The 15,098-nt window shown below is 37.7% G+C and overlaps 2 protein-coding genes across 3 annotated transcripts; one reads left to right on the top strand and one right to left on the bottom strand.

The window, feature by feature from the left end:
- Positions 1 to 306: 306 nt before the first annotated feature.
- LOC129716559 (DNA-directed RNA polymerase I subunit RPA12) lies at positions 307 to 1,016 on the bottom strand. The gene is made up of 3 exons (XM_055666392.1): positions 766 to 1,016; positions 490 to 706; positions 307 to 429 (listed from the first exon to the last, which is right to left on the bottom strand). Exons 1-3 carry the CDS (start codon positions 1,013 to 1,015, stop codon positions 405 to 407), a joined length of 492 nt encoding a protein of 163 aa, XP_055522367.1. The 5' UTR covers position 1,016; the 3' UTR covers positions 307 to 404.
- A 4,903-nt stretch (positions 1,017 to 5,919) lies between these two features.
- Positions 5,920 to 11,154, top strand: LOC129733968 (heterogeneous nuclear ribonucleoprotein 87F-like). Of its 2 annotated transcripts, none has more exons than XM_055695623.1 (5): positions 5,920 to 6,196; positions 6,762 to 7,236; positions 7,612 to 8,127; positions 8,187 to 8,291; positions 10,844 to 11,154. In XM_055695623.1, the coding sequence occupies exons 1-4, from the start codon at positions 6,146 to 6,148 to the stop codon at positions 8,252 to 8,254; spliced, it is 1,110 nt and encodes a 369-aa protein (XP_055551598.1). In that variant the 5' UTR covers positions 5,920 to 6,145; the 3' UTR covers positions 8,255 to 8,291; positions 10,844 to 11,154. The 2 variants fall into 2 exon arrangements, with proteins under 2 accessions (XP_055551598.1, XP_055551597.1); XM_055695622.1 differs by lacking the exon at positions 10,844 to 11,154 and adding an exon at positions 8,976 to 10,339.
- The last annotated feature ends 3,944 nt before the right edge of the window (positions 11,155 to 15,098 follow it).

Genomic DNA, 15,098 nt, shown 5'->3' with positions numbered 1-15,098 from the left:
GGGACTTTTTTGTTAGGGTGAAAGTCAGCAAGGGTACTATAGAATTCAGCTTGAAGAAAAAAAGCAAAACTCTAACAAATGAGGTGAATGCAAACTCACATAGACCCTTAGACCCACCCGAAATCCCGACATACGCCCTTATTTTCGTTTACGGTAACTTCCCATTCGTACGAAGGTATATAAAATTTGCATTCCCATTTTCGTTCAAATTCATTCAAAAGTTCCCTAATTTAGTTCGGTCGAAATGATTTTACTTGGACGAAACTTGTGTAAACTGGTGTGAATCGGGTTAATGAAAACCATTAGTTTCATTTGATGAAAATAAAAATCTCGAAAGTTTTAATTCATCTCTCAAAATACGCTTAATATAGATTCTACATAAAAAACAGCAACAGCAACACGAGTTATGAATTTTCGGATTCTTTGAATCTGTAAATAGAATTCAAAGGTGAATGTGCGATAATCTAGAACATATCTTAAAAACCTTACTTGCACTTGGTACATGTGAAGAAAACTGTTTGTCCCTCGTCGGCAGAACGAAGTTGCAGTGTCGCGTAGGACATTTGACCGTGTGCACAGTTGGGACATCGCCGTGACACGATGGGTCCCTCGGCATCTTCTTCACCAGGCGTATCTTGCTTATCGGATTTTTTGTTCTCGTACGAGTTGAATTGGATGGTGTATTCCATATTCATGGATCCAAACACTAAAACGAAAGAACAGAATCAGTAGTTTTGTACACGAGTTTTTTCCATAAAATTCTACCTGCTTCATTGTAACTTTTGTGGCAAGTGTAACAAGTCACGTTTCCCGTCATCCGCAGCAGTGGCAATATAGATCCACAGTCTGGACAAAATCCGGGTGTGTGAGAGCCTTCCATGTCAATTGTTTGAAAAGAGTGGATTGAAACTATAATATTGCGAATCCTATAAACAAAATTCGTTGGCCTGTGAGGTTCAAGTAAAGATGGTACACTTTGCAAAAAAAAAATAAAACGAATGAGCAAAATTGACATATACAAGTGAAAGCCTTTTCAAGCGTTCTAAACAGGGCTGTGTCTGCGACATCTATTCACCTTTGAGATAATTACACTGGGAACGATACACAATCGTAAGGAACATTCGTAAATTACGTAATGCGCTCATGGGAGCGAGTAGATTTTAACGCAAAATCTTGGTTCAAGCTGTAAAAGGTCTTCCTGAATTTCATAGCATAGCAGGCAATTAGCAAGTGCTCAGCAACGGAACAATCGTTTGAAGCAGAAAGACTGTCAATTTAAAAGCAAACTGTCGAAACTGAACGATGCTTTGGATGAGTTGAAACACCGAAAAATCATCGCTGCAGAAGGCAAAATTATCCTACATGTAAAATCTAGTGTAAAATCATCTTTTATAAGTACTGTGAATAGTTATCCAATTAATTTTTCAGGTAGTTTATTTGTTATTTATTTTATTTATTGTTTATTTGTGTGTTTAGTGTTTTTTCGAACGCTTCCTTCTATTGTTAAAAAGCAATGAATGGTGGAATATATAGCTATATTTGTTTTTCCTTAACTATGATTTTCCAGAAGAACAATATCGTAAAGGTAAGCCGTACTCATAAAAATTGAAGACAGAGATGCCAGATGTTTTTAAAAAATTTCTGCAACTGCTCGAAAAACCGGAAAATTTTGCTCGAAATCTGAAAAAATTCTATCCGTGATTCGAAAAAATTTTGCTCGCGCAGGCAAAAGTCTGTAAAAATCTGCACACAATTTAAGAAAATCTGCGCAAATATAAGAAGACTCTGACAAAAATCTGCAGAAACCGTGGAAAAACTGCAAATATCTGCAAATCAATGAATTTCTGCACACGGACTTCAAAAATCTGCGTTTTGCAGACAAATCTGCACATTTGGTATCCCTGATTGAAGATTTTGCAACAACGCTTTGCTATTATTCACGAAAGGCGTACAAATTTTCGAGAAATACTGTCAGGTGACACCGCAGTATCAATGGTAATCCTGGATTGACGATGGAAGCTTTTGTAGTACACTGGATTCTCTTTTTACGCGATTGATACGTGCGCGCAAAAAAAACGCGTAATTTCGAACAAATCGCGCAAAAAAATATCGCGTAATTTGGAGCAAATCGCGTAAAAAAAGATCGCGTCGTTACAAAACCTTTCGCTATGTGGTAAGTGTGTGTATGTGCGTATGCATGTCTATGTATGTGTATGTGTGTGTATGTTTGTATGTGACATCTTGGCTCATGAACAATATTTCCCATGTTACACATCACGTAATTACAAGAAAATCGCGTAAAAAAAATCGCGTAAATTCGAGAAAATCGCGTAAGAAAATCGCGTAAAATAAAATCACGTAAATAAAGCCGCGTAAAAACAGAATTTAGTGTACTAGAAATCAAAGTATAGGAAATGGCGGAGAAGGGTAAACCCGTGATGTATAAAGATATGATGTAACGATATGTCAAAAGCAGAATCGGCCATATTGAAAAAAAAAATTGCCAGCGAGTAGGTTTGTTTATTAACAACTTGGGCTTTAAAATTATCGCATTTCATAATATATCATTTGGGTGCATTTAAATTATAAATATGGCAATGCCACATACCTTGCTACCAATATTCATTAAACTGCACCGATTTTCATGATACTACACACTTAGATAATATCACCGAGTACGGTAAAATGAATTTCCGAGATTTCAACAGCTAAGATCTCGGTAAAAATCTCGGTAATACATCAAAATACCGAGATTCTGTAAAATCAACAATTGACAACTTGTCAAACTTTAACGAAATTCTCGGTAATATTTGACCGGGACTCGGAAATTTCAACTGTCATATTACGAAAATTTCAGTAAAATTTACTGAAGTACGCATTTTGCGATTTCTCAGATAAATCCAGTAAATGATGAAAACGATTAATTATCCGTATAATTTTATTAATTATTTTGTCAAATGATTCAACTTTTTACAGCATTGGTAGAAACCGGAGAGTTATGTTGCTTCCTGGAAATAAAACAACATCCATCACTGCAACTTCCATCCTGCGAAGCTAGTCGTTAACCTACAAAATTGAGTAAGGAAAGAATTAATTGTTTTCTTTTAGTATTATATTTGCAATAAACACAAACAAGATCTGAGACATAATATTGTATACTTACTCAACATTTTAGGTTAATCTGAATAATACAGATTTCTCCGGAATGATGATTAACCGCGAAACCTTTTACCGTTCCTTTTACATCCAAACCGAAACACGAACAAAACTGATAGTGAAGCTTTCGTTATTTTGACAGTTCTATTTTTCGGAATCTCGGTAAGAGCTTTTTTGGTTCAACGAGATCTCGGTTAAATGATGTCAAGCTTCCGAGATTCGGTATTTCAGTTTACTGAACTCGGAAATTGGCTGTTTTACTGATTTTTTCGGCAAACAAATTTACGGTATTCCAGTAAACACATTCGGTTTCCGAATTCTCAGTAATTTTGTTAAGGAACAACGGTAAACGAAAATGTTTTTAAGTAGTTCGGTATTTTACTTTACCGAGAAAACATTATGCAGTTAAGTGTGTAGAATGTTGGTGGCTTCTCAAATAAACATGAAACAGTTTGACATACTAGGTTACGATTTGGAAGAAGGTATAAGAGAGAATGAGATATCACTCTCAGAATTGTTCTTCGATGATATAATTGATAACGCATCTTTAGATTAAGCGGTCAATAGTGGCTGTGAGAAAGGTTCAGACGGACATAATGAGACAGATTGAGTGCCTAGCCTGTCTCGAAGTAATTTTTCAAGGTCAATCGGCAAATTTTATATGTGATAGTTTACAAATTAATAGAACTGCAGTTTAATATGCTAACAGGAATTTCGAGGATTTACTCTGAGTTCCCAGAACCGTTCAACATCATGTCACCTCATTTACTAATCGACAAAGGTCATCGTAACGATCTTATCAAAATTATTGTTGATAGTTATCTGAATTTTTACACTAAACAATCTATTTGTTGTCAAGTTAGTAAAACTTATTCTTTTCGAAGGACAATAGCCATTTTTGTGATATATCAAATAAAACCATTTTCCGAATGCTTCACAACTATGCAGTTTTAACCGTGATAGAAAAAGCATGGGATTAGTCTCTGCTGAAGGTTTTCCACCTGGATCACAATTTTAATATTCAGAATTGCCTTTCATACTGTGGTTAGCTCTGTCTTTTTACAACAGAGATAAATCGTATGCTATTTATATTCGAAAACTACACGCAGAACCAATGGGAGATTTTCGTAAACGCATTTGAACTAATTATTTGTTATCTTTATTGCCAACGATAGGTAAAGTTGCCATTTTGTTGCATTACCCGATATCTGTCATCTAAAGGGCAAACCGTTCATTTTTTGGGTGTCAGTGCCAGTGATGTTGGTAACAGCGACAAATATACGGTAGCTGACAGTCTTGCCAACCTCGTGATTTTTTTTGACGTAGCCCATTTATACGTTTCCTAGAGAGCAGGTAATTTTCGAGCGTAGTTACGGAGCGAAAGATATAACGACATACCAATGGCTGTGCTTATTGTCCACCGTTGCATTCCTCGGTGCTTCTTAGCTCAATTGAAGATTTTTTTATTTTCAGGAGTATATTGCAGTCAGGGTTGATATTTGTTGACACTCTTGAGTAAAAGTGAAAAAAAAGCATCCATAGACGTTATTTTTTTACAATCCTTTCAGAGTTCTCCCTACCCGCTTTTTGCATGGAAGTGAATTGTAAAAACACCTCATTATGTTTCATGCGATTGAAGCAAGACAACAAAATCAGTTTATCAGTTAAAGAAGATTGTCAAGGCATCGGTCAGTGTCAGTGAATATGTGTTTCGGTGAGGTTCATTTTGGTTGAGTGGACTGTTTGTTTTTCTTTTTCGATTTGAATGATTGGCTGTAATTTTCGAAGAATTTTGCTAGGGAAAATGACTTTTATCAGCACTGATTGCAGTGATTAAGAGGCTTGGGTGTTTTTCGATGATTTTTAACACTATTTAGGGTCCTTTTTCGTGACATTTAGTGATTTTCAGCAATTTTAAACCCAATTTGGTATTTGGGTTCTACTTTGGCCTTTTCAAGAATATTTCAGTGAATCTGAGCTCAATTTGAATTTGAGGTGTTCTCATTTTGGGTCTTTTTGACAAGTTGCATCGATTTATAATGTTGTTTGTTTTGGGTAATTGAATTATTTGACAATGTCTTGATATTTTCAAAGCCTCCTAATTAAATTTTCAGGCTCATATAATTCTGCTTTTTGGTTTAAGCTACCCAAGAAACTTGATCAGCTATTATGATGAGGCTTTCAACTGAGTTAAAGCACAAAAAGCTATTACTGAAATTGTTTTTTTTTTAAATATATTTGTGGATCAAATATATGATTCGTTAATTTTCTCCTTTTCTACAAACAATTTTGTTTCATAACAGTTTATTAGGTCGTTGTTTAGTCGAGTTTCGTAACTTCGTTTGCTGTCAATCAGCAATCATTTTGGCTTGCACCGATTTTTATTTTTGGTACTTGATTTTATATTTGTTAAGTTGATAATATTCAGTGTAATTGGCCCTGACGACTCTGTTTATATTGGTTTGGTTTTTGCTTGCGAAAGTGAAGGAAGGGAATATTTTTGCTTTTGTTTTCACACATGAATTGACAATTGCATATGAGAATTCGCGTAGGTGCGAACAGCCCTAAAAATCTCTTTTACTTGTGTCAGGGCCAATAACCGGACGTTATTTGGCAATAGACACCTACCTTCAGTTCCCACCACGAGTTCAGGGTAAACATACGCTAGATTCCTCTGTCACTTTCTGCCGCACTGCACTTCAAATGGGTGTCCTTTTTTAACCATAGCTGAACCGGTCGTCAATCATTGCTTCACTTCGGCACAAATTTTCATTCGCTCGCTGTAGTTCATTCGTTCGTGTTGTACGCTTGGTTGTCGCAGTGTGACTAGGCAGGTTTTTCTCCTTGCAAATTTTGGATTAAAAAGTGCAGTTTTTGGATTTAAGTTAAATCGAATCTCACGCGGAATAACTGAGTGGTTGTGAGTCACGATAATAACTCAGTTTTTGATATTTATTGTCGCAAGAATCGAAAAACGAACCGACGAAAAATGAGCGAAGACCACCAAAATGGCGATCATCAGAACGGTCGTGACGACGAGGTGGGTAACATTTGCAAAGTTTTACTGTTAAAGAAAGCGGATTAACTACCGCTTATAATAATAACGGTTGCATAGTAATTTGCGTTACTTTTGATCTAGTTTTGGTCTACAGCTGTCTACAGAAGTATGTTGCTTAGGTTTTTGCGTTGCCGGGTTTGCAGACCTACCCGCCATATTGGAAAATTCACGCTTTATTTCACGAAACAGTCGCTTTTTTTTACTACCACTTGCTGCCGATTACCGCTATGCATTATTAACAGGTTAAACAATATAAGAATAAAAAAGGAAAAAAAACTCATTGAAGATAGCATGTTCACAAAAGTCTGGTCGAACAGTTTTTGTTTTGTTTGTTTCCACAGTTTAGTAAATCGTTTGGCATTTTTTATAATGATGTCATCTACTGCGTAAAAGTCGATGCACCTTTTACATATGGCGCTTTCTCGAAATGGTGTTAGATACCTTCACCCACACACTAATGATGTACTTGAATCAAGCTCCTAGAGAAATATGCCTCAGAAATATCGATTAAATGTGATTGTTAAGAAAAACGTTTTTTAATTTGCAGGAGATTCGAGAACCGGAGCACATGCGCAAATTGTTTATCGGTGGTCTGGACTACCGTACCACTGACGACGTCCTAAAGGCGTACTTTGAAAAGTGGGGCAAAGTGGTAGATGTCGTGGTGATGAAAGATCCAAAAACCAAACGAAGCCGTGGTTTCGGTTTCATTACCTACTCCAAATCGTACATGGTTGACGAAGCGCAGGCTAAGCGCCCGCACAAAATCGACGGTCGCGTGGTGGAACCGAAGCGGGCTGTCCCCCGACAGGATATCAATCGTCCGGAGGCGGGAGCTTCGGTGAAAAAACTGTTTGTCGGCGGTCTGCGGGACGACTTCGAGGAGGAACATCTGCGCGAGTATTTCGGCAAGTTCGGAAACGTTATCTTGGCCTGCATCGTTACGGATAAGGAAAATGGCAAAAAGCGAGGTTTCGGCTTCGTTGAGTTCGACGATTACGATCCCGTGGATAAGATTATTCGTAAGTATTGAGGCGATTGTGCGCAAAGATAGACAATAAGTGTTTGAATGTATCGAAAATCTTAAAAATTAAATCAAGCAATTCTCATCGTACATGTGAAAAGGGCCCAAGAGCTGAATATAAACAAATCAAGATACAATTCTACAAGATTCTTTGATGGAAATATTTTTTTTTTAATTTTTGGGGCGTTTCTTGTAATATTCAGTCAATTTTTATACTTTGGCACATGGACCCTTTTCACGTGCTTGGCGAAAATTGTAATTTGCGAATTTCATTTTGATCGAACCTCGAAATTTTGCACAACCTTAGTGTTATCTATCGAACGAGAATCGATCTAAATATTATATTTTTTTTTAATTTCCTCTTTTCCATTAGTCCAAAAGAGCCATACCATCCAGAATAAAATGCTGGACGTAAAGAAAGCACTGCCGAAACAAGAAATGGACCGCTACAAGAGCGATAGCGGTCGTGGTGGCGGCGGTGGTGGTGCCTGGGGAAGTCAACCGCGCGGTGGTGGTCCGTCGCAGGGTTGGGGCCAGTCCGGTGGTCGTGGAGGTGGCGGCTGGGGACAAAGCCAACGTGGTAGCCAGGGCGAATGGGGCAGTGGTGGATTCCAGCAGCAGGGTGGCTTCAGCCAAAGCGGCTACGGCAATGGTGGCGGCTACAACACTGGTGGCGGCAATTGGAGCCAAGCTGGTAACCCGTGGGATCACAATTGTAGCACTCAGGGAGGATGGGGCCAGCAAGCTGGTGGCTGGGGAAGCCAGGGTGCGGGAGAATTTGGTAACAGCTTCGGCAATAACTACCAGCAAGGTTACAATGCCGGTCCGGTGCGTGCCGGAGGATACAATAACCAGAGATCGGCTCCATACGGTATGGAATCGTATGAAGGTATTTATTCCTTGTGACATGGGCTGCTAAGGTTTAATTGTTTTGATTTGTGTTTTCAGGCAATCAAGGTGGATTCGGCGGAAGTGGTGGAGGCTATGGCGCTCCAGGAGGCAACCGTCGGTACTAGACAGGTACCACAGTACAAGTGAGAGGCTGGGATGCAGGTAAATATTTTAGCAGAGCGTGCACACTGTCTGCGTTATCGTTATTTGTTGTTCTTTTGTGTGTCGAATGATTGCACCGATTGTTCTCTCGCATCGTCTCAAGATGATGGGTTTCTTCTTTCACGCTGGAGCGATTCTAATTTGAAGCGCAGCCCGTGTTTTCGCTTCGTATTTCAGTGATTATTTCACCCTGTTGTAAATGTCGATTGGTTTTCAGTAGTCCACTGAATGGAGAGGGTCGATTTCGTTGGTTTTTTGATGAATTCAAAGTTTTACGCTACAGCTGAGAAAGTAAGGAAAGGATGAATGAATGAGCTACTGCTGTTTGTTTTAGGTTTGGAAAGTTATGTTTGTAGGTATGAGTTTAGAAATATTTCAGCATAGTTTGCTCCGATAAATCTGAATAGCAACTTTTGTAATACATAAAGAAACGTTTTCGCTTGACTGATCCTGCATTTCTTCCGCAAAGCTAGTCTATTGCTATCAGTAATTTCGACTCATTATGTTTCAAGAGAAATAGCTGAATCATGTTTTGTTTTTGCTGCAATAGAGATGATAAACTGTAAATATGTTTTCGTTCTGATCTAGATCTCATAATACGTCCCTCAAAATTTCTACCAGTCAAAACTAGCTATGATCTAATGTGTCGTGTTTGTATTTTCCTAATTTTTACATTTTTATCAGGTGTTCAAAGAAAAAAAGTAAAGGTCAGAATCAGTCGGAGAGAGATTCAGGCAAACAGAGAAGAAGGTGGTAAAACAGGACAGTGCAAGGATGATATGTTTGAGCAAGGAGCAGAAAGATGACTGAAGGCAAAACAAAGCAAATATAGGCGTGAGAAGTCAAGAAGCGGAAGGAGCAGCATTCGTAATTTTATTAAGCTAACCAAGGAAATAACACAGTGAAGGAAAAAACTAAGTATATAGACAAATCATTCAAGAGAAAGATGCAGTCGGAGGCAATTTTTATTGACAGTGAAAGAATTTTTAATAAGAAGGGTAAAGTAAGGGCGCGAAAGAGAAGAAAACAGGATAATGACGGAAGTCAATATAGCATAAGTTGCTATCAACGTACAATAGACTATTCATCATTAGAGAGAGAAAGGTGTGGGAACGCGCAATCAGGTAGACATGATTTCTTTTTGTCTGCGATGGAAGCCCTTCGCCTTATCTTCGAGCATGTTTTCAATCGCAGATCTCTAACCCTTAGCTTTCAAACAATATTGGAAGACCGTAACCGAGTGTTTTTTTCCTTACACGAAATGTTATCGCGATAAAAACATTTAATTTTGATTATGGAAATTACCACTCCGAGGATAGATCATGCATAACAATATATATAGAGGCATAGATGTACGGCATAATTTTAGGTTGTAAGAGAAATTTAATTTTTCTCACAAACATACTGCAACACAGTAGGGAAGGCTTTGCTAAACTGTTTAGATAAAATAACAAACTCGTAAGAATCGTCCAAAAACTTATATATACACACTCATACAAAGATTAATCCGATTTACTAGAGCAAAAACAGATGGTAGAACAGAGAAGAGAAGTTGGTTACTAGAATGAGCACCAGAAACTGAACACAGACTTGTAAATATTTTTTTCAAGATTTAAAAATGAACTTCTTTTATAAAATTTGTATCTGAGAATGAATGCAATGAGCATTTTTCTTTCTGATAACATAATTGTCGGAAACCGGCAGCGCCTGTTTTTTTTCTTATGTGCAACTTGACAACGCAATTAGGTTTCCTTTCGGTTAAATTTGCTATATCGTCTATTGTCGACGACTAGTTTTCCGTCCCGAATATCCTATCCACTATTTTCCTGGATCCGAATCCTTTCTATTGAGTGTAATAGAAACCTAAACTAAGAATTTGATTAGAAGATAAATTTCTTTCGCTGCAGTTTCTGATCTGAAGAAAGTCTAATTAACATAAAACATTTAATCAAAGTCAAAGGAATGGAGTAGAGTAAATCAAGATATCTGTACTAATTAGTAAAGGTAATAAACAGCATAAAATAAATCGACTAAATGTTCAAATCGAATGATTTTCCAAGATAGTAAAGGAACAAGTATAGTGAGAGAAACCCCCCAGAAAACCAGTTTGTTTTTCTTTAGTGTTAAGGATTAGTTCCTTCGTTTGCGTAAACGAGTGTTTTCTTGTAGATTCCACTTTTTTATAGGTAAAGCGCGCTGAAACAGGAAAGAGTTCGAGGAAGATGGTTAGTAATGCTACTAGTAAGTTCTACGTTAGACGTTATGCAATTTTGATTTGTCAGTTTTATGCACCGTAGAATTGTTCCCAGCTAGTCCACAGAAGCCAGTCGGTTCTAAGTGACAGGCGATAGGAAGGGAAGAGCTCTGTTAGTTTATTATTATTTTTATTTACCACTTATCACCATTTTGGGGTGAGTTTTTTTTCACAAACTAAAACATTTATTTTTGATTTGATCAATTATGCAGCTGAGTAGTGTATGTTTCTTGGCATACTAATTTTCAATCTTTCTTCTTTTACGTTCGTGCCTACCACTAACTGATCGTACGAGTAGTAGCAAAGAATTTGCCTCCTGTAAAAAGCAATACGAATCTGGTCGGCCCGCTAAGTGTGCTGGAAACGCAGAGCACACAACGGTACGGTAAGTCAAATGTATTCCTTTCCTGTTTCAGCAATCCATCCCAAACTGTTGGCCCTATTGGGACAGCACTGTCGCGGGTGCTCTATAGTATACTATTTTACCACCAAAATTAGTGTTCGAAAAATAGTGTTTCAGTTATACCGGAAAAACGTGTCTGCTTGGTTGAATGTATTATGTACAGTTGTCTCAAGAGAGACGACTATAATAAATTTTCGTGTAACATACTTATTTCTTATGATTATTATCCGAAAAAGGTAACCTCTGACTGTGTTGAGTTGAATCCCGTTAGATTTATTTTATCTTACACCAATCCTTTATCATGCAACATGAACTAAATTCGTTCTACGAGCGTTGTTATAGATACCACTATCGCAAACGATAATGGGTTTCATGGAAATAAAAAAAAGCATAGCCTTTGTGCTATATTCCGATTCGGAATTTGACCTTCTGTTTATTTATATTGATATTTAAAATTAACAAAACGTGGCTAATAAGCTGGCAGTCGGGATCATTTCCGATATTTATTTTTGGGGTTTTGGCAACACTGCAACCATCTCAGCCGCCACTGCGCTGTCAGTCCGGCTTACAAAAACAAATACATTGAAATCATTCCCTCAGTCCATGTGTGATCACGTAGTTGTTCTATGTGTTTGTAAAGTCGGAAGAATGTTCGGAAGTCGGAAGTCATACTTCCGAACTCCAATTTAGTGCTGGCGCCACAATAATAAGGCAAGCAGTAACCCCGAACCAAAATGTTGTATTAGGGTACGCGAGCGACACTTAGCTTGTGACAGGCGAGCTACTCGTTCAAAATCCATCCGACTCGCCATCTGCAATACCAAAATTGGTCAAACGAGTAACTCACCGCTCGCCTCGTCTTTTATAATAGGGGCCATATTTTAGTGTAAAATACGATAGTTGGTTCCTCAATAGGAATGTAAAATATTTCAGGACGCTTACAAAAGAATTGATGAGCATGTCCATAAATGATATTTTATAAAATTTGTTTTTGTGATCAAAAGCACTGTAAAGCTGAAGAACTGGAAGTCTGATCACATGTGGTCTTAGCGTATTTGGTAACATGTCATATACCATATGAGCTGTTGAGAGCGAAAGTGGTACATGTGCCATTTTTTCACTTTTGAAGTAGAATACTTCTCTCAGGAAGTTCGGCTACATAGGGATGTGAAATGAAAATCTAAAACCGAAAAAAGGGAAAAATATGTCCATTTCAAATGCTAATAAATCGGTTAGTATTCGATGGATTTCTTTCATTATTACCGCAATAGATTGGAAAATTTTCCAAGATTGTTCCCAAATGAAGATAATTGTAATTTTATTATTCAAACTATTGTACTATTTAAAATAGTCAAGCCTTGTAAAAACGAAAAATTCGACCTCTGGTCGTTATATGATTCCCAAGCACGGTCGACAGAATCATATACCTTGTAATTGAAAACATGCTATTTGGCCTGTTTCAGCCGAAGCCGCTCATAATAGTTCTAGACAGCGACAACAGCAGTCATTTCTTAGCAGCAGCAGTAGCAGTGCAGTGGATACCAGCGATAGCGAATAGCGGCCACAGCTGGGGTACAGCAATGGATAGCGCACTAGTTGCAGCGGATCTCAGCATCGGAAGCAGCTGGGCCAGCTGATGCAGAAGCAGCGTTACCATTGGCAGCGTATAGCGGCCACAACTGTGGTATGGCTACGGATAGCGTAGCAGTTGCAGCGAGTATACCTGACCATGAAGCATTTATGCAATGATTGAATGGAAGTTGCAATTGCAGCAATTGGCCTTTTTCAAGGCTACTAAATATTTTTGGAAGAGCATAATGAATGGTTATTAATAAACTACAACTAAAGTTTGATGCTGCTGCAAATGCACAGCAGTGTGATGTTTATTACGATTTGTTGATACTGTTGTTAACAAGCGGTATATACGAAACAAATCCGATTTCAAACAGAAAAGTTTGGCACGTTCTGCTCACGATGCTGAATCTGTTTTAGAAAATTCACAACACTTAGTTAACAAGGATGTAACGTTTTGAAGAAGACGGTTAAAGTTTGACATTACAGCAGAATTTCGACCTTCATACACATGTAATAATATACGAAAAGTATAAGAATAATTATACCGCTTGTCACCATTAAATTAATAACCCTAACCTATTGGCTGACAAAGTGGAATAATCGGACTGGACTTAAAATATATTGAAGAACCATTTAAAAGTATGTCTTTATTCAACGGTTTTTTGATTCGAACTAAATGATTTTTAACTCTTTGCTATATGTAGCGATTGCTTCGATTTGCATTGCTTGCTGCGTTGTACACTGCAACATAATCGAGTGTATTTCCAAAGCTATCTTTCTTGTAAAAGTATTCTACTTCAATTTTGCGGTCGTGGCTTTGTACACAACCCTCCTGTGTTTTTTGGGTTTTTTGTATAAATTGATGCAGAACACAATAATATACCATAATATGAAAGAAAAGCCATGATCTGATAACTTATACCAGAGTAATATTCAAAATAATTTTCGGTTTTCCTCTTCTACGGTATTTCTGGATCCGGAGGGCAATCGGTAGTCTACCGAAAGTTAAACCTGGGTCCATCGTGTAGTTATTATCGGCCAAATAATTCTAAAGATACCAGGGTGTTTTCCTTTGAATGAACCAAATACATATACACCAGCGCCACGAATTGACAGAATTTCTTAACAAACAGATCAACATTCTATAGTACTCAAATCTGACAACTTGACATGTTTGTTCTATGTTCCAAGATTAGAGAGCTATATTGCATCCTTCATGCTCACACTGGACATGTACCACTTTTGCTCTATACGTCTCCTGGTTGCCATTTTTTCCATAGAACAAAAGTGGTATATGTTTTTTCATTGAAGTTTGCGGAAGTTTCTCAACCATGACGCGCTATGCTTTCATGTACCGTCTTTTGAAACCTCTCCAGCAATGATGTGGTCCAATTATGTTGGAAAAAATTGTTAAAAATAATACTATTTGAGTATTTTCATTTATCGCGTCTCCTGAAAAATTTACTTAATGGGGCACATGTACCACTATTGTTCTCAACGGCTCATATGCCGAACATTCGAAACGTGAGTGACAGTAGTCATACAGAGGAACTCAAGGAACTAATCGAACTCATTATGATCTTCGATTCTCTAAAGGTAAGCAAGGTACCGAGGCCCGATAAAATCACATACAACAGCCACAAAATTTAGCAAAATTTCCAGAATCGAGTGCTAGTTCACAACACAGAGGAGAGTCAGAAATGCGTGCACCACCGCAGGGGTCCCGCAAAGTTACATCCTGGGTCCGATATGAAATTACATGTATGACGATATGTTGAGGCTAAAGTTCTCTGTAGTAAGTATGATCATTAGTTTTGCGAAACCAAGAATGCGAATTGTCGGTTTTTTTTCGTACAAACACGATATGGCCGTAAACAAGAATAAGGATGAGTATTTGCACCAATTTCTATGAAAAGAGTCGAATATCCTAATCACTAGACCATATGGGAAAAACAGCGCTCATAACAGGAGAGCACAGACAAACAGACGTACCTCTTCGAAGAAAAATCCTGAAAAATCTTCGTCCTTGTTCGAAGCGTTACACTCGTGCGCCACCATGTGAGCTTATTGCCTACTAACTTCTTTTCGTAAAACGGTTTTTGTCTTTGCTAAAGGGTGTGCGCGGTTGCTTAAATTAACATCAGCGGCATTATTGACGGTTTTTGTCTTTCATAATGAATGTGCATGCTGGCTTATACCGACACTAGCGGCATTATTGCCCACTAAGCAAAATTTCAAAATAATCGTTGTTTTTCTGGTCGATGAAATCGTCATCGAGTGGCACGTCTGTTTGTCTGTGAGGTTATGTTGTAAATAGTGAACAATCCAAAAAAAAAAAAGATGAATGATACTAGTTTTATAATTTGGTCAAAAGTTTCTTGTGCTGTAAACTGTAAGTTTTTCAAATCATTTTTTTTATTTTTTAGTGTTAAATCCGGTGTCGACGCTAATAAGTTTCAATATCGTTTCAGTATCGCGCACTTTCAAAACGTAATCGGGCTGCATGTAATTGTTCGTGCGCTTCTTGCAATAATCTCGAATAATTTTAACGCCAATGCATATATAGATGGACCAT

This window comes from Wyeomyia smithii, chromosome 1 (assembly GCF_029784165.1).
Source record: "Wyeomyia smithii strain HCP4-BCI-WySm-NY-G18 chromosome 1, ASM2978416v1, whole genome shotgun sequence".
Classification (NCBI taxonomy): Eukaryota; Metazoa; Arthropoda; class Insecta; order Diptera; family Culicidae; genus Wyeomyia; species Wyeomyia smithii.
This window is presented reverse-complemented; position numbering and strand designations above follow the sequence as displayed.